Source organism: Sinohyriopsis cumingii, chromosome 8, assembly GCF_028554795.1.
Source record: "Sinohyriopsis cumingii isolate HCF-2022 chromosome 8, ASM2855479v2, whole genome shotgun sequence".
Taxonomy (NCBI): domain Eukaryota; kingdom Metazoa; phylum Mollusca; class Bivalvia; order Unionida; family Unionidae; genus Sinohyriopsis; species Sinohyriopsis cumingii.
The window spans coordinates 113323289-113349833 of record NC_142968.1 but is presented as its reverse complement, the minus strand read 5'-3'; the positions used below and the strand labels follow the sequence as shown (position 1 = coordinate 113349833).

The 26545-nt window shown below is 38.0% G+C and overlaps 1 protein-coding gene across 1 annotated transcript in view; it reads left to right on the top strand.

Moving 5' to 3' along the window:
* Positions 1-3542: 3542 nt before the first annotated feature.
* LOC149794402 (uncharacterized) overlaps positions 3543-26545 on the top strand; it is a 32301-nt gene continuing 9298 nt past the window's right edge. Inside the window, exons 1-7 of the mRNA XM_089968586.1 lie at positions 3543-3666; positions 5328-5748; positions 7860-7907; positions 19491-19702; positions 20333-20422; positions 21946-22285; positions 23030-23185. Coding sequence (XP_089824712.1) covers positions 3655-3666; positions 5328-5748; positions 7860-7907; positions 19491-19702; positions 20333-20422; positions 21946-22285; positions 23030-23185 — 1279 coding nt within the window. The 5' untranslated portion in view covers positions 3543-3654. The remainder of the gene's footprint in view (positions 3667-5327; positions 5749-7859; positions 7908-19490; positions 19703-20332; positions 20423-21945; positions 22286-23029; positions 23186-26545) is intronic.

Genomic DNA, 26545 nt, shown 5'->3' with positions numbered 1-26545 from the left:
GCGATCACTCAGCAGACCCAATATAAACAACAGGGAAACAGCAAACCATCAGCTCATTAAGCCAGGGGTTGATGGAAGGAAAATGGCCAAAAGAAAATGATTTGACCAGAGAGACGAAAGATAAAACTATAGATAACAAACGTTTAGGTCAGGTTGGAGAAGTTATAGGAAAATGGGACAATGGACTTTATACAACTGGAAGTATTCTGGGTGTCGAGGCAAAGTTTCTTGTTGACAGTGGCTCCACATCTACTCTTTCTTCGTACTCTATGTTTCAAAAGATACCTTATGAAAACCGACCTGCTCTTGTGGCTGCACCACAAGAAGTTCAGGGAGTAAATGGTCAACATCTACAAGTTAACGGACAAGTTCTACTGAATATTGTATTTGGTGGTATTCCATACGTACAGACTGATTGTGTGTGACATTATGCCCAAAGGTATCCTTGGACAAGATTTTATGCTTAAGTTTGAGAATAAAATTGACTATAAGAACTTGAGCATTCAGACGAATTATGCTGATATACAATGTTGGATTGGGGGAGACGTTTCAATGTCATGTAGAGTTGTTGTAAAATGTACCATTACTATACCTGCTAACTCTTACATGTGGCTACCAGTCATGATACCAGGAATTGAACACCTTCCGGACATTGGACTTGTTGAATCAAACAGAGAGCTCTTTGAAAAAGAATATTTATATATTGTTCAGGGCATTATTGACACAAGAAAGGAATACAAAGTGTTGCAGGTCGTCAGCGAAAATGGCTCAGATGTTAGCATATACCCAAATATGAAGCTGGGCTCTTGTGAATCAATATACACAGAAGAAACGATAGAACATAGATGTGCTACAGTTCTTACGCACAATGCAGATGATGCTCCAGGAAAGGTACTTGGGCATCTAGAAGAATTGTTGCAGAGAAGTTCCAAACATTTGAGTAATGATGAAACACAAGCCGTCTTGAAACTTCTTATTAAGTATCAGGACGTTTTCTCCAAGTCAAATGATCATCTAGGGCGAACTGACAGAGTGTTGCACCGCATCAATACCCTTCACGCCGCCCCTATACGCCAGCCACCAAGAAGACAACCAGTTGGGAAACGAGAAGTGGAAGAGCAAGAGCTACAGAAAATGCTGGAACAGAAAATTATTGAGCCATCAAATAGCCCCTGTGCTTCCTCTGTAGTTTTGGTTACCAAGAAAGATGGATCAACACACTTCTGCGTGGACTATATAAAACTGAATGATGTAACTGTCAAAGATGCTTATCCGTTACCAAAAGTTGATGAATGCCTAGACGCCTTAAGTGGATCGAAATGGTTTCATTGTATGGATCTCAACTCAGGATTCTGGCAGATCAGCTTAGACCCAAACGATAAAGAGAAAACAGCTTTTGCAACCGGCCTTGGCCTATACCAATTTATTGTAATGCCATTTGGACTTGCGGGAAGTCCTTCAATATTTGAAAGATTAATGGAAGATATATTAAGGAGATTGCAGTGGAAGGAATGCTTGATATACATGGACGACATTCTCGCACCAGCGATTTCCTTTCCTCAGAGTTTGGAACGCTTGGAACACATTTTCAAGAGACTGTTGGAGTCAAATCTGAAGCTGAAACCATCAAAATGTATCCTCTTCCAACGCAGTCCAAATGTTTTAGGCCATATCGTTTCGGAAGATGGCGTGCATACTGACCCAGATAAAATTCAGCTGTTCAAGAATGGCCGCAACCAAAGAATCCTAAGCAAGTTCGCAGCTTCTTAGGTTTATGCTTTTATTACAGACGGTTTGTCAAGAACTTTGCTGATACTGCTAGACCTTTGCATAAGTTGTGTGAAAAAAGTGTCAAGTTTGCTTGGACGGAGGTGTGCCAGGCATCGTTTGATGCTTTGAAACTAGCCCTAACCACTACTCCAATGCTTGCTTATCCACAACCTGGTCTTCGCTTTATTTTAGACACTGATGCTAGTAAATATGCAGTTGGAGCTGTAATTTCCCAAGAGCAAGATGGACATGAGAGAGTGATTGCTTACATGAGCAAAGCCTTGAATAAGCATGAAATTTCATACTGTGTGACAAGAAAAGAGTTGCTTGCTGTAGTCTCTGCACTTCGGAAATTTCATCATTATCTTCATAGGCAAGAGGTCCTCATACGCACTGATAATTCTGCAGTCAGTTGGATACAAAATCTGAAATGTCCAACAGGGCAAGTTGCAAGATGGCTGCAAGAACTGGGCACTTACAATCTTCATGTCACTCACTCATAGAGCTGGTAAGAAGCACTCTAACGCTGATGCATTATCTTGAAATCCTTGCGCTGTTTGCCGGCGGCAACAAGAATCTGACGAAATCTCTGATGATGATTTTGAACCCTCAAATTGCAAAAATGAGTCACCACCACTGTCTCAGATATCGGGTGTTCCCTCCGACGTTGCTCAGGTCTCTCCGAACGAAAACAGTCAGAAGAAAAGTTTAGATGTTAATTCTTTCCCTGTACAAGAGAACGAGTTAGACTTCGTGAGGGTCATAACTCGAGCTCAGAAGGCACATAAGGAGGCAGGTCCAAAACCTACTAAATGTGGTATGGTGTTATGGTGGGATGATCCAGAGTGGTCAAATATCTTAGGCAATCCAGCAGAGCTGAAGACGTTATGGCGCAGTTGGGATAGGCTACACCTGAAGGATGGCATGCTGTACCGAAAATGGATAAGTCAAGATGGCAAGACCACCCATTACCAGCTGGTTGTCCCGACAAAAATGAGGGCAGATGTACTCAAGTACTTTCAGGACGTTCCATCGGCTGGCCATCTGGGTGCAGATAGGACACTTGAGAAAATAAAATATAGCTTTTACTGACCAGATATGAGAATGGAGATGGAAAGCTACTGCACAACCTGCGATAGCTGCGTGGCAAGGAAAACGCCGAAAGGTAAGTTTGTTCGGATCTTACCTTTCGGTCAATGGTGAAATCCAAGATTGTCCCAATGCAAAATTGCCCTGTGAGTAGGGTAGATGTACATACGTCAAGATCGGCGAACAATTATTGCATTTTCTCCATTATATCACAAATTGAACGAAGTGTGTCGAGCTGTTTTGAAAATTGAACTATTCTTGATTACGACTGGCCTAAGTTGGAAATTAGCAGACGCAATTAGGATAAACTAGCAGTGTTGGAACTGCCGAGGGGTGCGGACCGGTGTCTTCCCTTGTGTTATATTATTACAAGTTAGAACCCGCATCCCTTGATTTTCTTTGTAAGGAGCCCCTGTGATATAATGGACTTATCTATATACAGAAAAATAGCAGAGTGCGTTCTCTTAACTTCACTCTCATATTTAACCTCTATATAACAAGCAATCATCTAAATAGGACATTTTTTGTTTATCCTTGTGTGTCGATTGCATACAGATTTCGCTGTAATAAAAAATATAGATTATTGTGACATCAGTTGTCCAGCTTTTATATGTATTGACGTTGTTCGAGTTATATATGTAACGATGGGAGGACATTTATATTCACCGAATTGCTCGTGGGAGGTAGGAAGGTTGTCAACGTCACTTGGACTGATAGGCAGAGATAAGCATGAAGGAACCCATGTATATAACCGAAGGCCTTAAATTTAACCTCAGCTGATCAAAATTTTGAACAATGGCGTACTCTGTAAGTAAATTCCTTACTTATACAAATGTTTTGTTAGTCCATGTAGTTTGCAACGTCATTAACCTGTTCTTAAATCATTCCTGTCTGCTGATAAAGCGATTTAAATTCCTAACCCTAAACAGTTATATGGTTCTAAATCAGCTCTACAACCTGATGTTTTCCAAGCTCTCTCTCTCTCTCTCTCTCTCTCTCTGACCATGAATACACGGAAAGATGTAGAGCTATTTTTGAGGTTTGCATCCTGTTTAATTTAATACAAACACTGAATTAATTCTCTTTTTTGTAGATTTTGTGGCAAAGTGTTTACGATGAAATTGGCTTCTAAATCTGTCATTATTTTCCTACCGTGCAAAAAATTAAACAAAACAATCCCAACAAAAAAAACTTCAAAACAACGCAGTAAAATCATTCAGCTCCACGAGCCCGGAAATTCACAAGTAAACGCACACCCCAGTCAGAAAATGGGTTGTTCAATGCACTTTCTTTTGCTTTAGCATTAGGTGCCTACATATAGAATGCCCATAGTCACAAAGACAGAAGCAGTTTTAACTAAAGTTGGTGTTCACTAATATTAACAAGAAACATTAGCTCCCTGAAGCTATTAACTGACCACAACGCAGTACAAGAAATTATAAAGTTACCTGGCACAATGTACATCATAAATATGTCAAATATGCATCTGTACGATTTTTGGCGACATTTTAAAATTCAATATTGCACTTTCCGTCATCCATTTGGCGCACTAAAATGAAATCACTTTTATTGGATATTAGTAACAAATGAAGTTGTTTTGAAACATGTTGTAGTTTATGCAAAAATATGTCACCTGCTTTCCATGTCGCGTTTAAGTTGCAGCATCAAACATTCACGCATAGAATGCATTTCTTTAGTGAATAACACTACATGTTTGGCGGCACTTTGCGATACACTGGTCATAAATATGTTTCGATTTACTGTCGGTTGGCCATGCTGGCGAATTGCTTGTGGTTGTGTGACGTCGCTGCTGCAACCCAAGTGTAACGAGACCTTATCGGTTATAAAAATGTGGCAGCATGATGGCAAAGTGAGCATTCCTAAAGGTCAGCACATTGCATAAAGAATTTTAACATGAAAATAAATTTTAAAAAATAATAATACATTCATGTTCTGGAAAGAGCGAAGCAAAATGAGCTTTAAACAGAAATATGTAAAAATTTGCTTCCTATCTGGTTGATGAAGTTGTTTTTGCAAGTAAAAACCAACACATTTGGGAGTCATTTAATTTCGTTGAAAACAGATTTGACTAGTTAAAACACAAACTCCTGTACTAAAACGCACACTTTTCATATAAAATATAGTTCTTTGTTTGGTAAATGAAGTAAAAATCGTCATTTTCTATATGTTTACTGCTTAAATTTCAAGCTATAAACTTCAAAATTTCGGGTAAGTAGAAGAATCGTTAGATTACATGCAGGTGAATCAGATTAAACTGTTAATGTAATCATGACACGATCTTTATATAACTAGAACAAAAAAGAAAACACATTTTGGTCTGATACAGGACACAGGTACGATGATGGAAAGCCAAAATAAATATTATTCAAAGACAACTAAAATGGCTAACGAAATCTTAATATCTTTATCGCATTTTAAAATCGGGTTCTTCTAAATTCCATTTACAGATGCAGGTAACCGTACTATTACTCGCCTGTCTAAGCTCAACAGAAGCCCAACTTGTATCTGGGGTTGCTGGTTCGGATGGCACAGTTTCTGCCGGAAGTGGCTCAAGCGGAAGTGGGTCAGTTGGTCCAATGATTGGTCCTGGTGGTCTCCCCTTCATGGCACCGAACCCGAGTGCAATCCGTCACGTAGGTATAGGATACAACCTCTTGAAGGGAAACCCGGATGGTGAACATTGGTCCACGGGAGGTGAAGACCCTGGAACCCTACTCACCAAGAAAATATTGTACGTTGATCCCTTGGATCCAGCAAGACAGATCGTGGTGGAACACCACGATAATTGTCAAATATCCCACGGCTTTCATCTCTTTTACGACATCAAGTCATACCAGGACAAACTTTTTAATACGGTTCAGTCATCAGGTAGATAACTTATGGCGATTGCTTTTCTTACTTCATCTACCATTTAAAGAATAGACAAAGATTATAATGAATGCAATATTAAATAACTGAATAAAGAAATAAATAAACTGAACAATCATTACCATTAGTATTCTCAGCGTCGTCGTCGTCATCAGACGATGTTTTCAAAACTAAATGTGAAAAATTCAAAAGGTGAAAGAGTAACGTTCCAAAAGATTTAGATACAGCTATTGATGTAATGATCTCTGTTTAAATATTTGTGGCCTAAAAAGATTGAAGCCAATGATTTTAAATTGTAAGAAAATTTATATTAGGTCAGGTTTTCACATCCGAGTTAAATGAGGTAATCTCTCATTTCGCATAGTAAATCCAAAGTCTTTATCTCTAACGCAGTCGTCAATTCTAGGGCCTAGCGCTTGAAGCCCTAAACATACAATATATTTATCAAATGTTCCACACGAAACATAAAATAGTTGTAAAAAAAAAAGGTTTATGATCTATGAGAATTCCAAAAATAGATTGACTAGTTTCTTTCGTGATAATGGATATAAACTCATCCTTATCGAATATGAAAGTTTTTCATCGAGGAAACAAAAATGACCTACTTTTAAAGTTCAGCGAAATTTTGCTTCCTTCATTCACTATTGTCCAAAGAATGCTCTCAGACTAAGGCAGTACATAAATCGATTTTACGATAAACCTCTCTGTGGCATCCCACAGAGAGGATATTAGAATATTTGGATGATTGAGACCACATGTCCACAAATTATTGACCTATCTCGACGACACAACAGATTACGTATTAAAAAACAAAGCAAGCGAGCCATACTACCATGCCCGTTTCCTTAGACGTCACTTTTACTTAGACGTCACTACTGATATAATAATGCACAGTGAAGGGATACAGTCATGTAAGTAAGCATGGGAAACAAGAACTGTGGACAATCCGCCCACTAACTGCATTGTTAAACTTCTGGAGCTTATCTTAAAACTCGTTAGTTTTACATTCAATGAAGAATATTACCTCAAAACCAATGGAATCACAATGGGCACAAAAATGCTCAGTTTTATAGGAGGACTGGAGAGTCAATTTTAGCATCGATGGAATTGACATCATACCAATGCATACATTTCATCGATGATATAGATATGAAGTTCCAACATGCAAGAGAAAATCTGGAGGATTTCATAGCAAAAATAAACAAATTTCATCCTTAATAAAATTCACAGCAGAAGTCTTCACCTCAAACCAGCGAAAACCTGAACTTAACACGGTCCAAAAGAACGTGCAAAACAGATAATGTAATTTATCTCATCACGGTAAGATCTGTGAGATTCATTTGGTCGGCAAAACTGAAAAGCTAAATAAAACGATCAATCATCAAAGATCTGACTGGATGACAAAGATTCTGGACAGACGTCCAGTTGTAGAATATTTCCCCTTGCCACACTTTGAGTGATGTAACACTATTTGCAATTGCTCAACCCCAAATTGAGTTTCAAAACCAGGAAAGAAAAGGAATCTTACTGGGCGGCAAGAAAATAGACGACCACGTGCAAATAAAATCATCATCATTTATAGCCAGCACTGTTACAGTTAAATATTTATTTTCACTTTGCTCATTATCCGTTCACTCGCCTCTTATTCCTATTTAAAAAATGAAATATCCAGGATATATTTTACGGTTTACGCCAATTTACATTTTAAAAATAGATATGGCTCATCCATTTGTAAGGTCGATATAAATAGATATACAGTCGAAACATAAAACATTTTAAAGATTTGATTTCAAGAGAAATAGTTATGTTAACTTTTGTAATTTCAGCGCTTGTTTGTTTATTGTTTGTCTTATCTCTATTTTGTTGCTGCCTCTGAAAAATAAACCAAATTTAGAATAGAAAGAGCTCAGGCTAGTGAGAATCTAGTTTCTCACTGTTCGTTGACAGTTCATTGCAGTTATTTTCATCAATCCCTGACACACGCGAACCCTCGATGGATCCAAAACACGTGAAAGGACTGCAATTCACCATATGATGTGTGTGTGTGTGTGTGTGTGTGTGTGTAATACAGTATACAATAGCTACTTTATATACATATATTCTTTTTCTAGGTTCAGCGGATTCAACCCTACGCCCGTATGCCTTCATGCTCAGTTCAGGTAGGTAAAGATCCATCATTTCGTGTACAAAGTTTTTAGTACAAGGTGATATGACACTACAATGCTACAGACAGGCTGGCCGTTTTACTCGATGTCCTATGTCGTATCCTCTTTTTTGTCCTTTTCCAGAATTTGATGATCACGAGAAGTTTTAAAATCGTACTACAAGGATAGAGTGTTTGTTTGCAGCTTCATCGTTTGAAAAGACATACTGTAAAAGTATAACCTTCTGACTATGCAAGAGCATTTGATTTATGTGCAGTATAAAAATATATGGTTCCCATCACACATTAAATTTGGTTTATATGCAGTATGGCAATATATAGTTCGACAATTCATTAAATTTTTACTTGTATACAGTATGGAAATACATGGTTCCCACCATACATTAAATTTTGGCCTGCATGCATGATACAACAATATATGGTTTCCACCATACATTAAATTTTGACCCGTGTGCAGCATAAAAATACATGGTTCCCACCATACATTAAATTTTTACTTGTATGCAGTATGGAAATATATGGTTCCCACCATACATTAAAGTTTGACCTGTATGCAGCATACAAAAATAAGGTCCTGACAATATAATAACCTTTGACCTGTATGCAGCATAAACTATGACAGGAAAATAAGTTGCGTTTTCATTCCACTTTCTGTAAGAGTAAAATGTAAGCAAGAACAAAAATAATGTGTGTATATAAGCATACACGCACGCATGCATGTATGTATGCCATGAGTGATCTTCTGTCTCATGCTAAGGCACATCAGCACACCCCTGAATAAATAGTGGCAAGTAAGTTTAGACAGCCACAAAAGATATACAAAACAAAGATAAAAGCAAGAAAGAGCTACATTCTTAATATATTAAAACAAACTTTTGATATAAACCACATTTTTATATAAAAAAAAGTCTAAGACCTTCTTAGCTGAAACATTATCACATGACTTCTTAGGGAATAAAGGTTGCCTCCAGTAGACGCCACTTACGACGCGTAAGATGGAACACCAGGGTTATTTTGCATTCATGAAACCTCAGGGACAGGGGGTAGGTGTTTTTATAAATGTGGGTGGCAGATTGTCATCATGATTGAAGGGCAAAACTTATATAATCTTGTTATCTAAAATTTTGCAGTAAAGTTGGAAGGAAAAATTAGAACAAAGTCACAACTCCTGACTACGTATGTTTGTGGTCCTATATGTATTATAAATGTGTCCCAGCTCGAGTAAGTGTCTCAAACAAAACCACATCGACTTATGTCCAAATTGTGTATTTTGTTAGATACTACATCATGTACTCACTAATATATTGCAAATCCATGCATTTTTTGGTATGCTGCCATGGACCAGCACGACTCGCTCAGGAAATTCCTTTGATGTGACAGAAACAGATATGCACTGGCGTTGACATTCTGATTAAAGGGGTTCCCCGTATTAACTTGACATTCTGATTAAAGGGGTTCCCCGTATTAACTTGACATTCTGATTAAAGAGGTTCCCCGTATTAACTTGACATTTTGATTAAAGGGGTTCCCTGTATTAACTTGACATTCTGATTAAAGGGTTTCCCCGAATTAACTCATAAACATTAAGTAGACTAGTATATAATGCAGTTAGGTTGATTCAGAGATTATGGGGTTTCCATGAACTCGAATAGAAATTTGTTAACACTTTTAAAAACATAGACGCGGTTTTATTGCGGGTAGCCAAATGTAGAACTATAAAAACTATTAACACAAATTAATTGTTTACTCACTCATATATGTGATTTACGGAGGGCGGGGGGTCTGTTGATTTGATTTAATAAAATTAAAGCTGGATGTAAGTTCAGTTTTTGTTATAAAGTTTTTGAAAATATGCGATTTAGATGGGCAGTATTCAAACACACACACACACACATACACACACGAGAGAGAGAGAGACAAGACAAAATGTTTTATTTCGCCCCCAAGACATTTTAATATATACTCAAAAAGTTACATTTTCTATTATTATATACTTGTATTATATACTTGAAGGCCGGAAAAATTTATTTGTATGAAATTGTTTCCCATTCTTTCTGTCCCAATGCGGTTAACACGATAAATATTATTACTACATCAAACAAGTTACTAAATCTTTTAAAATAATTTGGGATAGTACCTTTTGAGAATTTTGTTCTTCTATATGCAACGTTTCAAACATTGTATTTTATTTGTTGTTATTGTACAAAATTAATGCGATTTTTTGGATATATATTTGCTTTCATGGAATAATACGATAAACATTGTTGCGGTGGGTGTAGCGTCACAGATTGATCGAAACCGACAATTTTGAGAACGTAATATATTAATGAGTGCGAGTTTACCCATTCTGGTTTGCATTTTACAGTTTTACTCTCGTATGTGGCCCTGAGAATCAATCAGTGTAGTTCGTAAAATTTCGTTTCATCCATATTTTGGTGGTCGGTATGTTTAACAAAGTTTTAATGGCATATGTAATCGAGTGTTTTGCGTTTAACTGTTATCGTTTGTAGTTAAGTTTATGAATTATGTTGACAGTGGATAACACGCAATATCAGATGGAAACACATTATGACAGTGGATAACACGCAATATCAGATGGAAACACATTATGACAGTGGATAACACGCAATATCAGATGGAAACACATTATGACAGTGGATAACACGCAATATCAGATGGAAACACATTATGATAAGTTCAGTCAACGCAAATTTGCATCAAGAAATAACAGATGTAAAAAAAAAGAAGTGAAGATAATATTTTAAATCTTCTTGTTGTGGTTTGAAGTTTGTTTTTATGATTTTTTAAATTAAAATAATCTTTTTGCCTGGCAACACCTCATTGCTTCACAAATTACTCGTACACATATTGTTTATGATCTGCGCATACTGAAATGGGGTAGGGGTAGGCGAGAGAAAAGAGAGAGAAGAAAAAAAGAAGACGAAAATTAAGTATGGAAAATATATCTTATTTAAGGTCATATATACCTACATATATAGATTTGATGCAACCACAGTGGTTTTGCTCTGTGTGTGTGTGTGTGTGTGTGTGTGTGTGTGTGTTTGTATGTGTGTGTGTGTATGTGTGTTATCATTTATCTGTTGACTAGAAAAAATTGTTTCGTTCAGTATATTGGCGCAACGTTGCATTTCAGAAAGATAGCGAGTAACCGCAGGAGGCTTATTCACATTAAACGTGGCACTATACTCACCAACTATAGCAACTCAGCTAGACATTCTCACCAAACTCGCCAACTATCGCAACTCCGCTAGACATTCTCACTAAACACGCCAACTATCGTAACTCAGCTAGGCATTCTCACTAAGTTCGCCAACTATCGCAACTCAGCTAGACATTCTCACTAAACTCGCCAACTATCGCAACTCCGCTAGACATTCTCACTAAACTCAGCTAGACATTTTCACTAAGCTCGCAGACTATCGCAACTCACATAGACATTCTCACCAAACTCGCCAACTAGCGCAACTCAGCTGAACATTTTTATTAAATTCGCCAACACATGTAACTTAGCTAAACATTCTAGACATTGAGATGCTGCCAGTTGGGTTCAGTGTCTAGATGGATAGACTTAGAGCGCCGTGAAAGGAAAAATACTATTGAATGCAGTTAAAAACACGCAAACAGTTTTCGTCTTAACGACAAATCACAGCCAGCCCAATACAGTCCCACTATTCCCACAAAATGACAAAACAAGACACCTTGTCTATGATTATTTGATCTTCAATCATACATCGGAATATTTCGTGACCGAATTCTGCTTAGTAGTAGTAGTAGTAGTCCTTTACGCTTCTCTAGGTATCCTAATTGCTTTGCGAACTATATCTGTTTAGTATTTCTCATTGCAATTCTGTAATAGCAAATAATGATAAATGTTTAGTACTTCCGACATTAATTGCCATAACAAATACTTTTGTTTCGATTCATATATAGGTTCAATATCCAATTTTTTTTTTCTTTCTTTCTTCTCGTCAATAAATTAAAAGTATACACGATACAGGTACCCACAGATAAAAGGAGATGCAAATTTAAAAGCAAATTCAACAACAAAAGAACATTAGTTTCTATTAATGAAAATCGGTGTGGTTTCTCAACGAACATGTGGTCCATTTTTAATATATCCTTTAGGAGCCCCGTCGTTAGTAGACACGCAAACGTGTCGAGGGTATACAGTACATTGTATACCTTCCAGGTGGACAGACAATACTGTCGGTATCGAAGATGCATCATCCAATCAATTTGCCCGTATTCAGGTCATTCAACCTTTATTGCCTGCTTTATCGCGGCCTGTTTGAACTTATCTTCAGTTCGTTTTCTTACTTGATGGAAATATACTTTGTTATGTTGGATAAAGACTATGTTTTGTCCCATTTACGAGACAAAATAAGATCGGTTTATCCAATACATAAATCCACATCTAGCCACTGACGCATGTATTCACACACCCCTATGTCATATAAATATAAAGTAATTTAGTGAACAAACAGTGTCTGGTTTTCCCTTTAGAAAAATGAACATTTCCACGTTTCGTCCAATTTGGCGGCAAATGAATTGTAGTACAAAGACAAATAATCAGAGCAGTAGAGAGCGATCACTGGCACTGGGATAAGAAACACCCGGGCTTCTCCTAGTTCTTGTTCAAACAAAAAAGAATTGTTTTACAAATTAAAAACGTGTTGTTCGGCCCGGCCCCCTTACGAGCCCGGGACCCGGGAATATATCCCCGGTTGCTCCTCCCCCCCCCCTTGTCGGCCCTGCAGATAATTAGTAAAATTTGTAAATATTTATCAACATGATTGTTAGATGAATACACTGGCACAGATGTATATATAGATGGATGGTTACCTGAGTAGACGATTAGGCCGGAGGGGGGGGGGGGCAGATAAGTGGCGTACTAAGAGTAAATGGCGCTTGGGGCGACGATGAGGCCCAAATGGGTTTTGATACCCCGGGACCTCTGGCGCCTGTGGTTTTGGCGATCCAAAACCTCTGGTGCCTGGGTCACCCACTCACCCTCCCATTAGTAAGCTACTGAAAAAGATGGGCATACAGAGTTAGAGAAGTAAGTTGGGGAGAGAGGTTTACTATATGATTCATTATGAATGTTGTGAATGTTTTCAAGTAAAATTGAACCATACATTACCTGCCTACCATTTATAACTATAGACAGATATACGAGAAACAAGATTACACGTAATTCATTGCTCACGCGCTTGAAATGTGTGCAAACATGGTGGGAGGGTTGCATGAGTTTCACTGCAAACAAAATGGAAGGGTTGCATGGGTTTCACTGCGAACATGGCGAAAGGGTTACATGGGTTTCACTGCAAACATGGTGGAAAGCTTGCATGGGTTTCACTGCAAACATGGTGGAAGGGTTGCATGGGTTTCACTGCAAACATGGTGGAAAGCTTGCATGGGTTTCACTGCTGTTGTTGTTGTTGTTGTGGGGTTTAACGCCATTTTTCAGCACACGATAGGCTATACATGGCGGCCAGTATTAATGGTGGAGGAAGAACCCGGGAAAACCCCGGAAAGAACCACCGACCCACGAGAAGCTACTGGCAAGCTTTCTCACATACCCACATTGGCTGAATCCTAGACTCGAACCGCCGCAGACAGAGGTGAGATGGCAGTGATCCGTAACGAAGAGCGCTTTAGACCACTCGGCCACTCGGGGCCCCGGGTTTCACTGCAGACATGATGGAAGGGTTGCATGGGTTTCACTGCAAACATGGCGGAAGGGTTGCAAGGGTTTCACTGCAAACATGGTGGAAGGGTTGCATGGGTTTCACTGCAAACATGGCGGAAGGGTTGCAAGGGTTTCACTGCAAACATGGTGGAAGGGTTGCATGGGTTTCACTGCAAACATGGTGGAAATCTTGCATGCGTTTCACTGCAAACATGGTGGAAGGGTTGTATGGGTTTCACTGCAAACATGGTGGGAGGGTTTAGAGCTCCATATCATTATAAACAACCGTAACGGCTCCTTTAACGTGCAAAGTTTTAAAGAGATTGAACAACACGTTAATAATGGCAAGTCTGAGCAAACATTGCGAGATGGCTTGTATAACAATACTTATACAACTTGTTTCATTAACATCTTAATTCTTAACCTAAAGTTAATAAGTGGTAGTTAGAAGGCATGGCATGTATCTATATCAATGCATCCGAATGTCTACATATGTCATAAGCATGCATTTATGTCATAAGCTTGACTATATATGTCAGAACAAGCATATATATGATAAGCGTGCATTATTAGGTCACAAGCATGCCTATATATGTCATAAGCATGCCGATATATGTCATAAGCATGCCTGTATATGTCACAAAGCATGCATTTATATGTCATGAGTATGTATATATATGTCATAAGCATGCCTATATTCACTCAGCAGATTAAAGCAGACAGTCATTTATGTGTATTACCATGTTGTTAGCCAAGAGTGTAAGAGGTTTTGCAGAGCAACATAATCCGATCCCCACACGACGACTCTTCTAGGCCAATCATATTCGAGTAAACAAAAGTACCATCAAGTCACTGAGCCACTTACATTTTTAAAATAAAAAATACCCTCGAGTTCCTTGACCATACTGATATGTTAGCTCTGAGCTAGTCGTAAATTTGAAATGGTACGATCTTCAAGCATGTACAATAAATGATGACGCTAAAAAAATTATATCTACTCTAGCACAGCTGGTTAGGAAGCAAATTGAACAGCATCTTCGCGTACTGAATGTGGAAATTTTGCATCAACTACATTACAAAATACATGAAATATTATGTACAAGACAAATAATGACAGAAAGATATCATTTTGTAGAAACGTAATAGAAATATTTCATTAAATGAACATGAAACCAACCTTCCCGTTATCACGTTATCAGCAGATATGTATTTCCTTATTGCTTTGGATGGGAGTAAAGCATGGATCTAGCTAATTGTGTTGCAAAATAACATCAAAGATCATCAAAAGGTTTATTTCTCGATTTCAAATATCAAAAACTAAATATCCCGGAATATTCTTTAAAAGATTGCATTTAGTAATTAGAGTATTTACATAAGCAGCATCAGTCCTAACTGTAAGGTGGTCAAACCAGTACAATAAGAAGAACTCCATATTTAATGTAGATAAATATACAAATTTTATCCGGTTATTTTTGGACCATAACTGTAATGGATGTCTTCCAAAATATGCTTGGGCAACGAAAGTAAATGCGGAAAAGGGAGATGACATACACGTTCTTTTCTTAAACAAATAGACGGATGCAAATGCACAGTTCGAGGAGGGGAAAGAGTTTTATAGCTGGAAAGTTATGGATGTTTTGGAAATGGAAAACACTGCAAACATTTTTCTTTACTTAAATAAAAACCACCTGTTGTGTAAAGGTGTTTCACAAGTCTGAGTATTAGAATGTCGAAGTATCAAACTGAAACCAGATAACCAAATTTAATTCAGGGACACATTAGCACTCATCACGCGTCAACAGTGAAGATCCCAATTAAAGCTAGCAAGGAAGAAAACATTAAAAGTATGGATGAATCTATTTGGTTTTGTGAAAGGCGATGCGTTAGAAACTCTTGAAGTCAAAATTAGCGAAACAATTAGAATTTAGAAATGCAAATCAAATATTTTCGAAAATGGTACTTTCTAACTGTACGCAGTAAATATTGAACACAAGGCAAGTAATTCTAGGTAATCCTGTAGTTATCAAGCTTAAGTCTTAAAAGGAGATACTACAGAAAGTATTTTATCCGAGCAAAAGTTATCTCTATACAACAAAACAAAAAAATTAACTAAACGGCATGTACAGTGTTGTCAGATGATGATGAGATGTGAGATTGCAAAGAATTGTAAGCACTTCAGTTCGACCATTAGCGCTGTACACATTTAGTGATGAAATGTGAGATACCCATTCCTTAGGGCTTTTGATTATCGTTGTATAGAAGATGATCGATGTTATTGACATGGTCGAGTAAACAATACAATCAAATATGAAATTAATGAATGTAATAGAGATCTGAACAGGGATATAGAATAAATGTCATCATATAATCAAGTGAATGATCGAATTCAAATGGCCGGCATGTCAGTATCACCAGGTTGCTTCCGGTCTTTTCCAAATCACTGTTGGTGATTGGTCAGAGCTGCACTATCTATCTCTCTCTCTCTCTCTCTCTCTCTCTCTCTCTCTCTCTCTCTCTCTCTCTTGCCTCTTCGGGTCATCAACCGTCTTGATTGTAGACTGTACTCTTTTCCAATGTGCACTAAAGGTATGAAGCCTTTTTGTCGTTTTTGCCTTCCCGAGACCTCACTTGCTTATCAGGAGAAAATTCCACCTGTTTGCTCTCTGGATCCCGGTCTCTCAAATTTTAAGACCTTCTTCCTTGGACGATTTCTTTAACGAGCAGAAATCACTTTTAATTTTCCTCAAAGCTAAATTCTGGCTTCCCCCAGAACTAAGACTGACTATTTTTACGAGGAGACTTTCTTAAAAGAAATTGAATTCAGTTTGGGAACACAAACCCCCTCATTTTCTTAGCCAATCAGGGTTACTTTCTCTAAACCCGCTAAAAACATTTAACACTCCCATCGAAGTCAGAATAATCCTCTCTAGACTGACTTTATTAACTACAGTTCTGGATAATATCGTTATGTGACCCCTTTTTCAAACGACAGAAAGAATTCCCAGAATTATTGCTCTGATTTGTCTCAGCTCTGCCATTTTCCACTATTTGACCTTACTTTAACATCTCTCTCTCTCTCTCTCTCTCTCTCTCTCTCTCTCTCTCTCTCTCACGGTTATCGAACGGACTCTCCAAACATTAGGGTTATCTATTACAAGCCCCCAAGTTATAGCGGGCCCAGCTCTTACGTCAGGCTTAATGTTTACGTGCCACGCTGACCACGACAAAAAATGTGTTTTGATTGATCTTACACTATTTTTTATCATACCTAATCCACCGTAAGCACTTCAGTTCGACCATTAGCGCTGTACACATTTAGCTGGTAACATTTATGAATTAATTTGAGATACATACAACTATGAGAGAATGCCTTTGCTGTTTTCCTGGCCACATTTGTAATATAACTTTTCAAATAGACTTCAGAGACATCGTTCATTTAAACTCTCTTATTTGTATTCACAGGCCTTGTTATATGCTAGAATTTTCACTAATCAGTATATTTCTTGAATATGCCGCTTCAAAAGTCTGTTAATTAAGTCTAGATGTACATTATATAATAATCAAATTTTCGACTGATAATATTTTTTTCAAGTACGGATTAATGGCATTGAAAATCTTAATTATTGTTCACGTAAAATCTGTACACATTTGCATTTCTCTTCAGGTATTCTTTGCAATTTGATTGTGTTTAATTTTTCTTTAAAGAAGCTTTAAAGTTTTTTGCAGCTACTTTACAGTCGGTAAATCAAGTATCGAAGGCTACGTCATTGATTCATTGAACCAGAGATATAAATATTCTTCTCTAGGTGGAGGCGGGGTTATTAAGAGACTAAAGCCGTGTAACTAATTCATCTTCTACCGAAAAGTTTTAAATTTTCTGCCTCGTAGGTCACTGTCATATTTTAGTTTACTGTCGGAGCCGCCTCTCAGCAGAAATACTCGTTCCGTTGATATTATTCTTCAATCATCGCTGTTTTTGGCGTCAGTCATTTCATCCATCCACCCCCTTCCGCGGAAAATGAGCTTGCCTAATTTCTTTTCTGGTGCTTCGTGTTTTTTTTTTTTTGTGTCTACCAATGCTTGATCTAGTATTTGTTGGCTCTCCCGTTCTGTAGAGTCTGGTTTCTAATTACTTTCGCCACCTTTCACAACGTTCTCATAACTGATTTGTCATCGTCCATAAAGTGTCAAACACCTGTTATTTACTTTGAAGGTAATTAAAGGTAATCGCGTGTTTGGCACAGCCTGTAACTGTTAATCGCCTTAAAGATGTTTTTCCTTTTATGACACATGATGCTTTGTAGAGGAGAAACGTGTTCATAAGCGTAGTTCTGAACAGTATTGAATAATTCTGAATTCGCTGATACACTCCTTTCTCCACTGTCAAAATGATCAGTACCTCTGAAGTGTGCAAAGCCAGATAATAGTACATACGATTACACACTGATTGGCACCCGCTGGTGAGATGTCTCCATGTATATGCATTTGATGACATTAGGAACGGAGTCCTGATTAGCAACAAGACGAGTCATGTTTTATATTGATGGTCAAGGTGTTGCCGGCCATTATGTCCTATTTTTCACCAACATTTTTACGTCGACGATCGACAGCTCCTTCACGTGTAGTACCAACTTATCGGGAAAGTTGTCTCACAGGAAGTCCTGATTTTACGAAGTTCTGTATCTGCACATTGCCTTGCTGGGTCATAACGCTTTGAAGCAAACACTTTCCCCGAGTCTAACTCCTCTTGGAGATATGCTATATTCCTTTTCGGTACTTCACAACCTAGTACTTGACAAATTAATAGCAAATATCGTGCGGAATTCTCTCCTTGCTCCATAAATCAGTCTAGGAGTGAGTGTGTGCGTGTGCGTGTGCGCGTGCGGGTGTGATATTTGGATATATAACGTAGCTTTAACAATGTTTTAGTCATATGGCTACGATGTCTGTAATGTGGCAGTTTATAGTGACGTCTAGCACTGAAGCTTCATGCTGCAGACATGTAGCATGATGTCCCACCCATTCACATTATCCTGACACCATGCCGACCAGTCCTAACGATAGCCTCTTAATGCTGAGCGACAAGTGAGACAGCTGCTAATATCATTTTTTGTGTGTTTGGTGTGACTCGGCCGGGGATCGAACCGGAGCGGTCTTTAGGAATATAATCTGTGTATGCTCTATGGACAGATCGCACTTTTAAAACTAACAAGTCGATCGGAACTCAAATATCAATATGTTCAAGGGAATCAAGGTTATCATTGCTTTTAACGAGATAATTATTGGTTCCGCACTAGAGGATATGTTTATTGTAACGAAATATGTTCGGCCTAGAAATGTTGCCGTAACACACTGCGAGACAGTAATAATAGCACAACAAATACATTCGACGCGCAGTATTTAAGAATATTCTTTTATCAACACCAATGCATCAGTTTGTTTTCTCCAGAATAATGCTGGCGTGCCCCAGATTCATCGGATATTTTCTACTCACTTATATTCTGCTATTCTGCCTAATTTTAAATGTCCTTTCCATTTTATCCCCATCCCTGAAATATGATCTCCATTTGAATTTGTTCCTTTTCGAGACCCTTGAAATGAAATTCACAATGCAAATCTGTACCAAACTACATTTCTACACTATTTCATCATGTAGACCTCATTTATGTTTTATGAATTCATTTCAAGACTTAACTTTCGTTTTCGCTACTTTATGGCCCCGTTACCTATCCCATATCATCTTGACGCATTTATCCAACGTAATTAATAGGCTTACATTTAACTTTCTATCCTGCTGTACATAGCCCCTTCTTCTAGCGTCTTCGCTTGGGTCTAAATTAGCTTCATTCCACGTCTGATTTATTTTAGGCTACCAGGCCCTGAAGACGCAGACGAGTCATCATCATTACATTTTCCAGGACGCTGCAACCATCTGCAACATGGGACATTCCCGATATGCAACAAATCTGGCAGCAGCTGACCACTTCCCTATAACACGAGAGTTCGCTGCATCCGTTTGCTCTCTTCCGACGGAATTTGACGAAACGAAATACATGGCATTCATTGACGAATGGGGAACGGTAATTAATGTTTCTAGCCTCTTGTGCAATATGATTACCATTCGTCCAATTAATTTAGAAAGCACATAAAACCTATTTATCATTTTAATTAATTTTTAATTAAGAAGTTTACATGAAGAGACCATTATATAAATAATTAAATCCAACTTGAAATAAAATAAAAGATACATCCTTTCGCTACCACTTGGTCACTTGGAACTCTAGGGTAGTATTACTTTTAAGGAAATTATTAGTGGTCCCGGTACTAGACGATATACTTATTGTAACCAATTACGTGTGGCCATTAAATTGTGATGTAACACTGTGCGAACTAGCAACATAAACTTGTACATTTTACAAATTGCAATAGATATTCTTCATCGTTTGGAAGTGCATATTTCTTTAAGCCTTTTAGCTGATAATATAATGTTGCAGCCAAACATTGCAAAATGTGAGAAACTAAAAGCCATTAGAACTCGCATGACTTTCGCGTGAATACAAAGCTCAAGTTTTATTGTGACAATGGTAAATTGCACTATTTTTAATGATATATATGCTGCTTCACAAATATGAATGTTAAAATTATACCAATTAGAGTCTAAGATTGCACTGAAATTCAAAGAATGTAAGGACTTCATCTCTCATCTTTAGCACATTATTACCGACGCAAGCATCGGGAAAAAGTCAACCAACCGTTTTATAGGGCGACGTCTAGACCTATTCAACTTCGTCGTTCAAAATGTAAGTACGTTACGCGGAAAGAGGGGTGATGAGGAATGGCGAGAGAGGGGTGATCGGGAATAGCGAGAGTAACCATAAGGAAATTATATTCAACTCATTGAATCTCCTTTAGTATACGAATGAAGCAACGATTTCTTTTCAGAAATCTTCAAACAAAGAGAAAATGATAATATTATTACGGTCATGTTTAAATGATGGTCTATAACGCTTTGAACAAAATGACAGAAGCAACGTACAAGTGAATATGAGCATTTCATCTTCTGCTAAAGCTTTTATTATTTTTCCTTTCACTGCTCTACTGTAAAAATTAAGAAATAATATACTTTTAAAATGGAAACAGTATGCATCACCTAAGTACCTACCAAAATCACATTATTAAATTTATGTAAATTTTATTTTAGTCTCAATTTATCAATTACATAGTGCAAACATATTAGGCTTTACTGTCCATGCGCACGCACACATGCACGCTTGCTCATGCGTGATATACATAATTGTATTGGAGTATTAATTCATCCCTGGCACAAGACTAATCTGGGTTGACCGTTGGATTGGAACGAATTGGGGATGCTGGATCAAGGAGGAAAACGTGACAATTGTGCGGTGGTGCTGTAGAGTTATGTTTTTACTTACAAGTCTATAGTCACATGTCTAAATTTCATAGTACTGGATTAAAAATTACAGTGGATTATCTTAAGAATGTTACACATAATCTCTGGTCTTTTTCGGCTTCAGCCAATAATCTTTTTATTGGTTGCTATAAAGGAGACGGAATTTCCATTTTCGTGCAGTGTGCGTGAGCTTATAGTTTTAGAGTGGGTTTCTAGATAGATAGAGTAAGTACCAGGTCCAGTCTCCTTTGATATTGAAATACCCGGGGTAGGTCCAGTCTCCAGGTATATTGAAATAACCGGGGTAAGTGAAAAATGCATACGCGACTTGGCCCTTTCATGCCATGGGATGTGTCCTAGTGGATGTGCCCGAGTGGGTAACTAATGCTTACTGCATCGGTGAATTGTCCATGTCATCCCGACCAAGTCTTCACATACTTTATGGTGGAACTGTGAACAGTTTTGAAGTTATGTCACAGGGGTCACTCCCTATAGATTAGGGAGAAACCTAATGAACAGTTGTGTTTTCATAAACTTGGTCTTGTCATGTTAAGAAGCGTGCGTACAATGGTCATAGAGATAATAGTGATTCCAAAAGTTGACTTTCTAGTTGTGCAGTTTTCTTGCGGAGGTGTCATACATCACTTTGATGAAAAATCTAGTTCCCGCTGTCTACACATTAAATATTGCACGCGTCAAGAAATTTCCACGGATAGTTTTGTACTTAATGTGTTATCACAAATACGTGAACAGTGAATTAACATGGACGACATCAACCTTCCATTTTTCCCTCATAAGAAGGAGACAAGCAAGCGTTAGAACTAAATATCTTACATTTTATTAACACTTTTATGTACGAATTTTAGTTAGAATATATGTGGCTTTCACGTAAACTCCTTGGCATCATTGTAGGTCACTGATGATATTTCAATCGGTGGTCCGCTTGAAGGATACAGCGCTTCTTACGTCATCGACATAAACTCGTTTCAATATCGCTACGAGTATAAGTACATTCTAGGGGTTTTCGAGGACATGCTGACAATTGGGGACATGTATAGTAATGACGTCATCGCCAAGACTTTGGTTACCATAGATCTGGCCTTGAACAGCGAATATTGGCAGGGGCTGCCATTCCTTGTCTCACAAGGTGTATGTAACTCCGACGCCAGCGGAAAGTTATCGACATGGCAGAACAACATCATCCAAGCTCTCAAAACTTACCCAGGCTTCAAGGGACTTACACCACCGGCAGGTAAAATTCGAGAGATGCATGATAAATGATTTTCAATTTAATTTATGTGTCAAAATTTTAAACTAGGAGTAGATTAAAGAACTATCCTCCATTAATAAATCCAAAACAAATGAGAAAAATTACCGCTTTATTCTGTAGTTTCAATGCAAAGTTTATGGCTGATTAAATAGTCAAATCTAAGAAAATTTAGTCACTGATTTATTAATTGACATATCAATTTAGCAATTAATTGATTAATTAATAAAGAGACAAATGCCAGTGATTGAATGATGTGATACAAAGTTTTGAGTAAGTAATGCAATCTGAACAGCATTGATCGATTGTTTGGCTGATTATTCATTAAATGGCTCGCATATGATTTATTCTACACGAACGTAATTGCTTAATAAATCGATTCTCTGGTTCGTTGGCATATTGATAATTGCATGAATGTACTGAAGGATTGATACATGGTTGTACAAATGGATAGATGGATGGAAGGATGTATTTATATAATATACAGGGATTGAAGGGTTGTAGATAATAAGAATATGTATGATACATTTGGGATGACGGATAACTATGTTTCCTAAAGATTCTGGGTACTTAGATCACAGCTGAATAATTAAATGCATATTTAATTCATAAATAATTAAATTAAACGCAGACGTAATTAAATGCTGCTTTGAGCATATACTTGCAGTATGCATTATGTCATCTAAAATGCATAGCATCATTTTTAACCATGTACCATTTTCCCCCAAGATTCCAAACTGGCTATGCCGTTGACATGGCCCTACGGGACCTACGCTCTTCCAAAACCTATATCTGGCTGTCCTAAAGGCTGGGTGGAGGGATCAAGAACCCAGTTGCAGTCCCCCTCCCACAGCGCAAAGCCTGCGCAGTCCCGTCATCTGGCAGGTTAGTGATAAAGCCCTCCTGGCTGTGCAAGGGGCGAACGAGTAATACGCATGGAAATAAAAGAATTCAGATGAAGACCGGTAAATCCTAAAGGGTTTGAAATATCGTCGTCTTCTCGCCTAAAAAGAAGTTTGAGATAGTCTCTATACCTATTCAAACACACACAATTGGCTTGGACTTTTTAGATCTCAGATCCGAAAGCCTAGATGTGATGTGGTATTTACTGTTCAAAAAATCGGTACCTTTGTTACCGTAAGCCTTACAAAAATAATCAAGTATGCCAATAGTATGTAACGACGAGTTTCGATCCAAAAAATGTAGTCTTCTCTGATGCATTGTGTATTGACTCGCAAAAGATAGCATAGGCGACTTCTGATCTTCTTTAGGTTTATAGCTTGGTCATGTATAAACATGAACTAGTTAGTTTTTATTTATGTTTAATGAAGTAAGGTGCTAATATACCCCACATAGCGGGAGATAATACTTGGGGTGAGAAACAAGTATCAACATTCGAAAAATCAACAATGGCTCCATTGAATAGACTTGGCACTTGCATGTAATACAATGCAAATAAGATTCTTTGCACTCGTATGTAATACAGTGGATATACTTGACTTGGCATTCGAATGTAATACAATGTAAAAGATAGACTTGTCACTCGTATGTAACACTGGTCAACAGTGAAATCATTACTGACTTGAAAAGGCCCTAATCTGTAGTATTTTGGTGTGCCGAACACGAATATAACCGTGAAAAATTTGTATTGGCTCTCGTTTTGAAGATATTCATATACCTCATTTTCTATGTTTCACTGTGTAAATTTCTCCAGTAGGACTGCAGCAACATCCGGAATAATGATGTAACATTGCATAATACCATCATGCTCACATCATCCACAGTTGATTGCATCATTTTCTGATGCAATGCAATACTAATGCCATGCGGCTGCTGAAGTAAGTTGACGTCAGCAGTGTACTATACATGTGTAGGCCTATTATACTAATGCCAGGCGGCTGCTGAAGCTGACGTAAGCAGTGTACTATATAAAGCCCAATCAGATAGGTTCAGCATTTAAAATATTTTAGACGTTGTGCGAGACAGTTCAAGCTACTGTTACATAAAACTTATTATTTTATCCATTTACGTACAATAAAGAACAGTAATGCCTCGAAAGTGTGTTAATACCGCGGACAATTTTTGCTATATTTGTGGGGAAGTGACATTTGCCAACCAGAAGAAAAGTATCAATTCTCAAGTGAAGAAGGCATATCATCTTTACTTCGGATGCAAGGTTGGTGACCAAGACAAGCCTTGGGCTCCGCATATATGCTGTGCTACATGTACAACACAGCTTTCACAGTGGTTGAATTGCAAAAGGTCATCAATGCCGTTTGCAGTCCCAATGGTGTGGAGAGAGCCAAGCAACCACCTAAATGACTGTTACTTCTGCTTGGTTCCTCCTCTTTCCGGCGGAATAACGAAGCGAAAGAAGTCGAGAATAGTCTACCCAAACATTCCGTCTGCATTGAGACCAGTTCCACATGGTGAGGGACTTCCTATTCCAGAACCTCCAGCAGAATATTCTCTTGATTCATCTGACGAAGACAAAGGTGAGTCGACCTGTTCTTCTCCTGGTCCATCAGCATGCAGTGATCCAGATTTTCACTGTGGTGCATCATCAACCCCACACAGAATAACACAGGAAGAACTAAATGACCTGATTCGTGATTTGGACTTATCAAAGAACAAGGCAGAATTGCTAGGATCAAGACTCCAACAATGGAATCTTCTAGAAGAAGATGTCACAATTACTGCATATCGAAAGCGCCACCAGCAATTGGAGCCTTTCTTCAGAAAGGAAAGTAATCTGATATTCTGTTCCGATATTGAGGGCCTCATGAATGCTTTAAAAATCACTCATGACCCACAAGAATGGAGACTATTTGTGGACTCTTCGAAACTGAGTCTCAAGGCTGTGCTTTTGCACAATGGAAACATTCTTCCATCTATTCCAGTAGCGTATGCTGTCCACATGAAAGAGACATACGATAACTTAAGGCAGCTACTGAATTCCATTGAGTATAACAAGTACAGCTGGCACCTCTGTGGTGATTTGAAGGTAGTTGCCCTTTTAATGGGACTGCAGCAAGGATATACAAAATACATGTGTTTCTTATGCGAGTGGGATAGCCGAGCGAGGGAAATGCACTACATGAGGAAGGAATGGACTCACAGGCAGAATGTAGCCATTGGAGAGAAGAATATCCAACACCCAGCTCTGGTTGAGGCTCAGAAAATCTTGCTACCACCCCTTCACATCAAACTAGGTTTGATGAAGAACTTCGTGAAAGCCATTGACCAGACTTTGCCAGCATTCCGATACCTGCATGAAAAATTCCCTCGACTCAGCGAAGCAAAGATTAAAGAGGGAGTTTTTGTGGGTCCTCAGATTCGAGAGCTTTTCAAAGATGACCGGTTCAACAACTTGCTGGAAGGTGACGCGAAACAAGCATGGAATGCTTTTCGCCTAGTTTCTACAAACTTCCTCGGAAATGTTAGGGCAGAAAACTATAAGGAACTAGTAGAAGACATGTTGATGAAGTATAAGAAACTTGGCTGCAATATGTCTCTAAAGATTCACTTCCTTCATTCCCATTTGGATTTCTTTCCTAGCAACTGTGGTATTGTTAGTGATGAACACGGCGAACGTTTTCATCAAGATATCGCAACAATGGAACAAAGATACCAGGGAAAATGGTCCACTACAATGCTGGCTGACTACTGCTGGACACTCCTCAGAGATGCTCCCGAACAGCTGTACAAGAGACAAGCGAAGAAATCTAAGATGTAGTCAATGACTTGATTTTTTATAGGTAGGCTATTACAGTTGACCTTTTACTATTGAAATGCATTTCGTTATGTAAACATTCATTTCTTGCAGATTACAAAAAAACTAGAGCCAATTTTGCAATTTGACTGTCATATTCGTGTTCAGCACATAAAAATTGATAAGAATTGACTAATTTTATTTCAGTAACATGACTTTTGTAAAAATTTGTTGTCCAGTGTAATACAATGGATCTACTAGACTTGGCACTCTGATGTAATACAATGCATATACTAGACTTGATATTCGAATGTAATACAATGGATATACTAGACTTGGCACTCGTATGTAATACAATGGACATACTAGACTTGGCACTCGCATGTAATACAATGGATATACTAGACTTGGTACTCTGATGTAATACAATGCATATACTAGACTTGACATTCGAATGTAATAGAATATATAGGACAGACTTGGCATTCGTATATAATACAACATAAAGGAAAGACTGGGCACTCGTATGTGAT